Raw genomic sequence first — 10437 nt, 5'->3', positions numbered from 1 at the left:
GTGCTGTCTGCCACTAAGAATATGTAAATTACTAACAATTATCCAGGCATCCGAGTCTGAGTCTGCTGATGAAACAATGAATGCTAATGCTAAAGCTGTTCACAAAGGGTTGAGTACAAGGCAGAAAGTTGTGCACTGTGAACTTCATGAAAGTCATGTAGTGCGATGAAGGCTTTGAGAGTGTTGAATGAACTGACTGATCATCTTGCAGTGCACTGCGTTGGACAATCTGCTATGTTGAAATGCACATTTCTGGGAGATTTCCTCATAATGTGGGGGTAGAGTTACTGCTCCTCTGATAACTTTCCAGACTAAAACCCTTAAAAATCCTGTTTCATACTGTTACAACCCTGCATGTTGTGTTTTGGTGTCTGTTAAGCCTTCAAACTCATGAATTTATTACTCTAACTGTACAGACAGTCCTGATTTGTTTTCAATCTTCTCACTGGTACCTAACCACCACAAGCTCTGGAGAAGATGCCTTAACTTAAAGCTGCTTGCTGTGAGAAAAAGACGACTGTAGAATATGTACAACAAATTAAATTTAGACAGGAAGAAGGATCTCCACATTGTTAAAGAAGAAGAACAAAGCATTCTGTTATTGTCAAGCTGGTAATTTGAGAAACAACTTTCACTTTTACTCCATGATAATACGTTTTTTAAGCAGAACAGTATTTTCCTTGTTCTCTTTCTTTGGCTTATTTTCAAGCTATACTGACAGCATATTACCGAACCTTTCACTTAAAACAATCAACTGATCCTAAAGATGCAAAATCAAGAAAAAAATGTGCAAAAATGAATGTTGTTTGTTTCCCTCGAGCAACTTGTCTCCCCTCTATTCACTCCCCCTCTCCCCCTGAGAACTAATGGCTGATGGTAATTACATTTAATGAGATCATGGGGTTGTCTGCAGGGTGCACTTCTGCAAATTGCTCTCAGCGTGGGGTCTGGAGTGGGATAGGGTAGGGGCCAATGGGGCTGTCGAGGTCGGGGCCAGGAGTGTTTGCCCAGTGTTCAGGGGCCAGGACCCACAGCGGCTTTACCTGTCACTCAGTGAGTAGTGAAACATGTCATGCATTTGTCTGCCTTTGTCCTCCTCATTTGTTTGTCTGGCAGAGATAACCACACGGAGGTGGTGCTCGCCTCGGCTCTATTGTGTGAAACTGTTGTCAGCCCATCACGTCCATCCATCCCGTCTTCTCCCTCTCTCTCCCTGCTCCTCGACTGGTCATTTTGCCACTATTTTCTGGCTGCAGGGGGTGACCCGGGCAATTTAGTTAATCCATTAACTACTAATTGTCTCCTCCTACCCTGTTGCTTGGACAAACAGCCTGGTGGGGCGGGGGGGTGAAGCCCCCGTGACCTATAAAAGTCATGCTGGAAGAGGAGGCAGCCACTGCCACTGCATGGATCCCTCCAGTCCTGACTTTCTACACATTTACTCGGACTTTTGAACTTTGGATTTTTATTTGTTGCAGGCTCAAAGACCAGTGACTCATTTTTTCTTCCTCTTTGAGTCATCCTGTCTTGAGTTAATCATTTTTTAGTCTCTCTTGCCCCTATTCCTTTTGATTTATTTGTGCCGTCGGTGGAAATGTTGGGGAATCTCTGGATGCTGTCCTTGTGTCTCTGCATGTCCTGGACTGAAGCTCGTATATGGGCCTGGATGCTCAACATGCCGCACAGCCCTCCCAAAGAAGGAGCAAAAGCACTTAGAGAAAGCGCTCCTCCAGCCAAAGCAACCATGGTAAGATACCTCTTGATGCTTCTCTTGATTGCAACTTTTATTTTATCTATTGTGAAATCGTTAGAGCAAAAATCTGTTTGGATGAAATAGCTTTACTAGGAGCCAGTGTTACTCTTCCATAAGAAGAACAATGTGCTCTGAAGACAAGTTCCTCTTCCATAACTTCATGTCCAGGATTTTTAGGAACATGCAGGACTTAAATTTCTAACAAAAGCCTTTGTAAAGTTTTAATATTTACCTCTTTTTTCCACAGGTTGTGTGCGACCATGACAGGGCCTGTGGGCGGGGTTTCTCCTGTGATCGCCACTTTGGTCTCTGTGTTCCTCTACGAGGGGAGGGCCACTACTGTCGGAGGGATGCCCAGTGTGTCCGCGGACTCAGCTGCATGTTTGGGAAGTGCCATCGCAGCATCCCAGACGGACAAGAAGGTAAGAGTGTGACAGTAAACACGTTATTAAAAAGGTCTTCTAAAAAAATATGTGAAGACAAATCAGTGTGACTGAACATGAAATAACCGGTGTTTCCTTCATCTAGGTGCCAGATGTAAACTAGACAGGGATTGTGGGGCATCCATGTGCTGCGCTCGCCACCACGGTGAACAGGTGTGCAAGAGACGTCTGATCCGAGGCGAGAGCTGCTATGTTCCTGATGGTGGTCTGGCATTCAGCATCAACCAGATTTGTCCGTGTGACGAGGGGCTGCTGTGTCGTGAAAACAGTGGATCACTTCAGAGAGAGTGAGTATAGCAACTTAAGTTGTTTAGTCAAAATAACACGAGCAGGAGACGGATTGAAAACAGATCCCAGATTTGTCCAGAAAATGAACTAAATCCCTGGAGGATTTGAGATTGTAATGTGTTTATACTGGCAAAGTGTGCTCAAAACCATTATTATAAAAAACTTTATTTGTGCTCATGTTCATTATTGTCCCACGATACATTGCACAAAAGAAATAGAGCAGCTGCTCACAGCTGGGAAAAACCAAATTAATTCTGTATGCTGGTAAAACAGCTCAGAAATCGAAAGAACAGCAATTAAATCTTTGGAAAAACATTTTGATGTTCATTTGTTCAAGTTTAATCAGCAGTGACATTCCAAAGTCGCAGCTTTATTGGATTTTTTAATTTCCTGTTTGTATAAAAGGTTACCACGTTGTTGTTTTTTATATACAAGTTTATGCTAACAAACTTGATAGGTGTGAGGTGTATCCAGAGGACTAGGTCCAATAGTCATGGTTTTGTTTAGTCAAAATAAACTCACTGACAGAAAATCTGGTCGTTTTCTGGTTCACTGTGTACATGATGGTAATGAAGAGTGTGTTTTGTCCTCAGCCTCCCTAACAGATGAATCTAGCCAGGGTATTATGAAAGATGTAAAAACAAATAACTGTTGATATGGCTAAATAGGATCTCAGTGTTTTTAAAATATACTTCAAAGTGTTTAATTTGTTAGTTTTGATAATAAACAACATGATTCAGAAGGTCTAACCTCAGTTTGTTTGTCTTTCAGGAGAGATTTTATTTACCAGCCAGAACGAACAAGTTGGACCTGTCAGGTGCCCAAACCCTGATGTCAGCCTCGACATTAAAGCTATTTATTATGTAAATATGTTGTATATGATTGTATATGAAAACAAAAACATGTATTTCCAAATAGTTTTGTTTATTATTTCATTATGTACATTTTGACCAAAGCACTACTGTGTGTGGCTGAGCTCAACAAAGCCATCGTGTCTCATTCAGTGTCTTCTTCAATGCATTTAATGATCTTCGATTTATATCTATAAATGTCTATTCCCCTTCAATTTACTGTAAAGAATAAAAAAAAGTATTTTCCACAAGTAACGACTCTGCCGAGATCTTTCCTTATCAGTAATAAATACATAACATAATGTAAAGAGAAAAAGGTTTTGCTGCTCTCTTGTGGCGAACATACAGGAGAAAATACAAAGGCTTGGAATGATTATACCCACAGTAAACTCAAATGTAAAGCATTTTGTTTAAATCACTGTGGTTTACATTGCTGTCAGTGTACAGTACAAAAGCAGACCAAACAAAAACTGAACACATAAGGTACAGAAAAATAAAAATTGAAGAATGGTGAATGGTCAGAACTGTACTGTACATGTGAAAAGAAAGTAGTTGTGTGCACAGTATAAAAACACCATGGCTGACACCATAAAAGTACAAGTATTTCAAAGAAATAACGAATAAAAATTGGATAACCATGCGTACATGGTGTGGATGGATTATGATCATTGTATACAACATGCAGGATTAATACAGGAGGATATATATTTACAGTAACAGTGAATGATGATATTTTAAATGTTAAAATCTGCATTGTTAAACTAAAATATAATCTGCTGTGGAAGAAAGTGGATGTTTTTGTGTTCGAGGATCATTGACACTGTAAGACTTAAATCCCTGTTCATCAGAGTGATGAAAGAAGTGTTCTTGTGTCTGGAAAAAAAAAAAAAAGTTAGAAAAAAAAGAGAAAAAGAAAAGGAGCCATTGAAAATAAAGTTGTAAAGTCTTGACTAAAAAGATTTAGTGTCATCAAGTCAGAATTTCCAGAAAAAAGCAATAGTGTCAGAATTAAGAATATTATGATGAAGACGTCACAATATTTCTATCTCTGATGTGTTTTCGCCAAGAATGGCTTTAGTACTCTCTCATTTGGCCAAAAATATAAATCACACAGACACAGAGAAGTGAATTAAGCTGCAGGAGCGTTTCAAAAAGTTCCTTTGCTGCCTTGAGACTCCTTTCAAATGTAGGTGGAATTCTTTAATGATAAATCTTGGGCGCAGTATCACTTTAAAGCTCAAATTGAAGCATTCAGACACATGCACACAGACTCTGTCTCCTCTGAGCACGTTTCTTGGATCGCAGGCCGCGGTTACATAACACGGTGGAACCTCTCTCGTTGTTAGCATCACCAGATGCTGTAACGCTAGCTGTCCCCTGACCCATTCTTAGATCGGTATCTTCCTCGGACTCCCCATTACAAATTCCCCTTTCGCTCCATTCAGATGCTAATCGTCTGCAGTTTGCCCCTTCTATTGCTGGGTGACTTGAATTGTTCTGTGAAGGACATTAGTGTCTAACCTCTTTGCTATCCCATTACAGCTCTCATCATTAAGTCTTTGCAAAGGAGGTTTGTGAACGTGTGAATGGAACTGCATTTAAAAACAAGAATGATTTCAAACCTCATTGGTGCATTGTTAGCGTTGCTGCTTCTGACACGATGCCGAAGCCTTTCCCTTCGTGCCATTTTCATGTGATTTAGATTCAGGAGAAACACGCACTCATTACATTAAAATGAAAGCTACCCAGGCTTGAGAGAACATGACATAAACCTATAAAATGTTGTAAACAGGCCGATTGAGAGCACACGTTTCACAAACATACCAATGGTTGATGAGACAAAAAGCGATATCTAATAGCACAAGACTGTGAGAAACCCTATATTACTGAATGCTGCAAAACACAGGCTTATCGTCTGCACTGAAGAACACTAGTGACTAGTGTGTGCCAGCTCTTATCTGCGCTGCCATCACATTTTGAAGGTATCCATACATGTCTGTTTGCACTATTTAGCTTCTTAAATGGTTTTCTGTTTCCGAACATTTTGCCCTCTTTTGTCCCGAGAGGACAGAGAGAAGGAACAGGACTGTTTGTTTCACTCCTCTAACTCTTCAGTTCTGTGTTCAAAATACAACTGTAATATTAAAACATGTGCTTTTTCATGGTGAGATGTTTTGTGTAAAAGAGATATTGAAATGGAAATGTTGTTCACTACCCAGTAAATAAGACGAACCCTACTGTGCGTTCTTGTGCTGTCGGAAAAACATTTGTCTGACTGGGAACTGGGAAAAATGCCCTCTCGGGTCAGAACAACAACTTGGAGAAACGTTTGGTGCACGAGTTTCCAGGTTGATGTCATATGATGCTGAAACATGATATTGGGTGGATGGTAAGAAACTTACGAAGGTCATGTATTGCATCATCATTGTAATGTTTCCTATACTACTTGAACCATTTGGGATGATGTAAGTATACAACTCGACAACAAAATATAACAAAGGTCTCGTAGTTTTTCACATTTAAATGCAGAAATGTTTCATAGTGTACATACTGAAAAGGAGTACTTCAGAAAATGTCACGCTTTTGCTTGAAGTAAAGGAAAAGAAATGGCTAGTCGATGGAAACATTTGGTTGTTATAATTTAACAAAATATGATAAAAAGAGGCTTTCTTTGGGCAAAGTGAGTCCGAGTCTGTGAGCACAATATGTGTAAACTTCAAAACAAATGAATTTCCCTTCGAGTTATTGGTTTTTATCGTATAAAATGCACAAATTTCCTGTATTCACATCTCAAGAAAAGGTGCCCTAAACACCCTGAATGCTAATCCCGTGAGACGCTGGTCATTTGAAAGTCAATGTCCGAGCAGCACAGAGAGCTTTTGTGAGCAGCCCCACAATGGAGCTCTTAAACCGACCCTGCCAGGGGGAAAAGTGGAGACGAGAGAATGGGGGAGAGTTGATTACCTTCACCTGTGACAGTATAAAACACCTCCTCAAGCTGTCATGATGTTAGCTGTAGAGTCACTGGTGCTGGTAACCTGTTGAAGAGCCATGAGGACCCTCTGACATCAGACGATTCAAAGGTGTTTTCTCCCAACAGGTGAGTCTTTTTCTTTTATGACAGATTTACATCATTATGCTTAAATATTCTGTCTTTGCTCAGATGTAATTCATCTCTCTGCAGCATCGCAGTATGGCTTCTGTCGGTGCATTGTTAATGTTTCTGCCTGTTGCGTGGACGTGCTCTCCCCAAAAAGCAGGTAAACATCACAACAGTGTAAAGATTAGTTTGTACTTATGTTCTTGTGTCATATTACCTTCCCAAAACACTGGTTGCCTTGCAGACCCCCCTGATTGTATCTCATTTCAGACTATGTTATGGTGTCATGCTTCCCCAACGCCATCATTGCCAACGTCCCAGAGTGTCCTTACGGCTGGGAGATCGACCAGCTGTCTCTGGGTGGAGTCTGTTACTCTGGGATTCACAGCCCGGGCTACTACCGCTTCATCATCTCAGACCTAACACCCAAAAACCACTCGTACTGCGGCACGCAGTCTGAGGTGAGACACCAAGCAGGGTCGCAATAAGTAAAGTACCATGGAGATTGATTTTTGTTACAATCCGCTCACATATGGCCATTAAAAAAATATTAATACAGGGAAATTGGGACAAAGTCTTTTTTAATTCATATCTCTTCTGATGCTGATGTCCATCGTTCTCCACAGTACATGCCCGGCAAAGACCCCAAGTACATCTTCTATAACTCCATCGTGTCCAACGACACGTCGCTCACAGTCAGAAACCAGCCGGTCAACTACACCTTCAGCTGCATGTACCGAGCAGCCTACCTGGTGAACAACGCGGTCTTCAGCCAAAGGTAAGCATCCATCCGGGACCACAAGGCGACGACAGTTACCGCGTGGATCATGTGTGCATTCTAACCCAATGACTTGCAGCGTTTTTACTAAACCCTCTGCTTTTTCCAGAGTGGCTACAGTTTATGTCAACAACGGGAGTTTAGGCACTTTTAGATCACAGTTGTCTATGAATGTGTTCACGGTGAGTAGACGATCACAGATTCAGTTTCTCCAGTGGAAGACTTTGAAACATGTTTAATGCTATATTTTGATGTGTCATTAAATGAATTAAGGTATCATATATAATGTGGATGGATTGTCTGGCACAGTCAGATGAAGAAATAAGAAAAAAAACAAATTATATATTTTGTAGAATTCGAAGTTCCTGTATGCCAAAGACGCTCCCTATGTGATCGACACTTCTGAGATCGGCTCTGAAGTTTTCATCGGCATCGAGGCAAAAGGACTAAGTAACAGGTATATCAACAAATCTCATCATTTAAAGATCACAGTCATAAGATTATATTCAATTACAGAGTAGATACCCCGAGATCTCTAACCCATCTTTATTTTGTATTATTCTTTGCTCTACCACCTCTCAGATTTAAAGTTGTAATAAACAACTGCTGGGCCACTCCTACTCCTTACTCAACAGACAAGAAGAGGTGGAGTCTCATCATTAACAGGTACAGCATTGGCCACCCCACTGACCCTCCCACTTTTATCTTGTATTTTACATCATAATGAAAATAAGAAATGTGTAGCCCGTGAGCTGCTTTCGAAGGCAACATAACACTCAAAGTTTAAGGTGAAAAACACTTTTCTGTACTACTTGATGACTGGTTGATCAGATTCAACAGAACTGTGGTTAAAACAGTTTTTGTCTTCCAACAGCTGCTCCTCCGACAGCACTGTGAGTATTTTTGAGAACGCCAAAGACAGCCGCTCCATGTTCAAGTTCAACTCTTTCCGCTTCCAACGGCTGGAGAAGGTTTCCACGGTGTGGCTCCACTGTGAGGTCCAGGTTTGTGATGGAGACAGGCTCATCTGTATACCAGTGAGTACAACACTTAATATTCCCTACTTTTTCACTATAAAAGTTCACAAAATTAGTATTAGTAGACATAGTAGTCATATTTGTGTGATTTCTATTTCTTTTCTCTCCCATGAATCATTTTACAACTCCTCAGACTTATCTTGTGAGACTTTGGAGACCAAACAATGGGATTCATCTTCTCTAACTCTTAATAAATTATCAACAGTTAGAGATCCTGCCTGCACATTGATGCCTCAGTTTTAATCTAATAATGTCACACTGTATATAATAATATATCAGTCACAAGGGATATTTTATTGCAGAGCGAGAACTTTTATTTTTGATACTTTAAGTATATTTAGCTTATTGTACGTCCATATTTTTACTTAAGTAGGATTTTAAGTGCAAGACATTTACTTGCAATCAAGTTGTTCTGGTAATTCTACTTAAGTAAAATATCTGACCTACAGTTTCATTTCGTTTGGCCCCTTCTTATGATCCTCTAAAGGTTAAGACATTTCTTTCAATGGTTGGTTAATTTATTTTTTCTTTAATTTGTGGTTTACTCCATGTTTCATCTTGTGTTTTTCCTCCAGGGCCCCTGCTCTTACAGGAGTCTGTCCTCACAGCCAGAACCAAGTGGGGGGATTCTTACTGCTGAGTTTCACATTAAAGGTACAGTACACTGTGTACTCAATACAGGCTGGGGTGGTTTTAAACTTCATTTAAAGACATTTAAAGATCATGAAATTCTGCAGAGTGAAGCTGAAGTGAAGTTACAATAATTTAAAAGAAGGTTTGAGTGTTGTGGGACTTCGTTATTGCCCCTCTTTTTAAAATAAGAGACTTTAAAAGATGTTTTTTGTACTGTAGGAGCTTTTATTTTGTATTATGATATATTGTCTTTATCTCCTGACAGGTATTGAGTCCTCCAATAATGGACACATAAAAGGTAAACAAATGTGATGCAGTGATACCTGTGATTGAAATATATTTGACTCTAATATTCAGAGCTAGGATTTTAGAAAATACTGAGGTCGGAGTCCAACACTCATTTCATTTATTCATTTAACTGCTCAAATATCAAAATCTTAATCTGCTGTATTTTCTCTGTCTTTTCCACCACAGGCTCATCACTATTCATCCTGCTCGTAGTCCTGATTAACACATGTTTGGATTTAGTAAATGGATCAAGAATGTAGTCAAAACATTTTCATTCAGTCTCATTTTATACATTATTCATTTACATACAAACACACACACACTGAGGGGAGTGTCACCCAGGACTCAGGGAGCGTATGAACACATCCCTCCCCACATGATTTTTCTCATTTTCCTCACACATATTATTGTAATTAGCACATTTAATTGAGATTTCCTGAATGGATATTCTTTAAAATCGTACAAACATTACTCACTGCTTACTCCAATAAAGATTTAATGGAAAAAAAAAAAACTTTAAATATGGTTATTGTCTCTTTTTGTTTCACATGATGCACAAACCTTTAAAAAATCTTCCAGGAATCGTCACAATGTCAGTAAATAAATCATTTTGTTAAATCCAGAAATTAGAATCAGACTCAACATGACAACAGAATAACCATAAATAGTGAATAGTTTAATGGATTTATTATAATATATAATAAATAAATAACCATGTTTGATGCATACAGCTCTCTTGAATCTCAATCGGATTTCTCCGTTAGAAAACACTGCACGTCTTCTTCACACCTCAAGCTTTACTGTTATTGGAAGCAGTTTTCATTTGTTGTTTGTTGCAGCCACACTCAATAAAAACACATTATAAATGCCATTGTTAAGAAGTCATTAGAGGCACTGATTTTCATTAATTCATTAGAGATTTAATTATTTGTGTTTCACAGACCTCCGTGCAAAGTGTGACAAAAAATGTGTCCATCTGTCTCCCTGCCTTAATTATTCATGTATGTCAAAGTCAAATACTTTTTATATAGTATTACTCATCATGAATCAGGGGCAATTACATAAGTTCATCCAATCAAATGTGAGCTAACCCCTTAAGTGTGGAAAGTAACTGAGTACATTTACTCAAGTACTGTACCTTAGGAAAACTTTGAGGTACTTAAGTTGAGTGTCTCCATTTTCTCTTAATTTGTACATCTACTTCATTACATTTTAGAGGCAAATATTGTGCTAATAAGTTTATTTGGTACCTTAAGTTACTTTACA

General features: G+C 39.2%; 2 protein-coding genes across 2 annotated transcripts; both read left to right on the top strand.

Annotated features, from left to right (window-relative positions):
• The first annotated feature begins 1594 nt into the window (after nucleotides 1-1594).
• LOC141015306 (dickkopf-related protein 3-like) lies at nucleotides 1595-2487 on the top strand. Its single transcript, XM_073489295.1, has 3 exons — nucleotides 1595-1747; nucleotides 2001-2175; nucleotides 2282-2487. The coding sequence occupies exons 1-3, from the start codon at nucleotides 1595-1597 to the stop codon at nucleotides 2485-2487; spliced, it is 534 nt and encodes a 177-aa protein (XP_073345396.1).
• Nucleotides 2488-6379: 3892 nt separating this feature from the next.
• Nucleotides 6380-9445, top strand: tectb (tectorin beta). The gene is made up of 11 exons (XM_073490357.1): nucleotides 6380-6435; nucleotides 6520-6595; nucleotides 6706-6896; nucleotides 7062-7213; nucleotides 7323-7395; nucleotides 7567-7670; nucleotides 7796-7879; nucleotides 8088-8250; nucleotides 8826-8904; nucleotides 9149-9181; nucleotides 9358-9445. Exons 2-11 carry the CDS (start codon nucleotides 6529-6531, stop codon nucleotides 9429-9431), a joined length of 1020 nt encoding a protein of 339 aa, XP_073346458.1. The 5' UTR covers nucleotides 6380-6435; nucleotides 6520-6528; the 3' UTR covers nucleotides 9432-9445.
• The last annotated feature ends 992 nt before the right edge of the window (nucleotides 9446-10437 follow it).

The sequence above is a fragment of the Pagrus major genome, chromosome 20 (genome assembly GCF_040436345.1).
Source record: "Pagrus major chromosome 20, Pma_NU_1.0".
Lineage (NCBI taxonomy): Eukaryota > Metazoa > Chordata > Actinopteri > Spariformes > Sparidae > Pagrus > Pagrus major.
Note: the sequence above shows the minus strand (reverse complement) of the source record. Positions and strands in the feature narration are given on the sequence as shown.

Coding starts and splice junctions, on each gene's coding strand:
- tectb (XM_073490357.1), top strand. CDS start 6,529: ATGGCTTCTGTCGGTGCATTGTTAATGTTTCTGCCTGTTGCGTGGACG. Junction 7,880..8,087: donor TGGAGTCTCATCATTAACAG/GTACAGCATTGG, acceptor GTCTTCCAACAG/CTGCTCCTCCGACAGCACTG. Junction 8,251..8,825: donor ACAGGCTCATCTGTATACCA/GTGAGTACAACA, acceptor TTTTTCCTCCAG/GGCCCCTGCTCTTACAGGAG.
- LOC141015306 (XM_073489295.1), top strand. CDS start 1,595: ATGTTGGGGAATCTCTGGATGCTGTCCTTGTGTCTCTGCATGTCCTGG. Junction 1,748..2,000: donor CTCCAGCCAAAGCAACCATG/GTAAGATACCTC, acceptor TTTTTTCCACAG/GTTGTGTGCGACCATGACAG. Junction 2,176..2,281: donor CATCCCAGACGGACAAGAAG/GTAAGAGTGTGA, acceptor TCCTTCATCTAG/GTGCCAGATGTAAACTAGAC.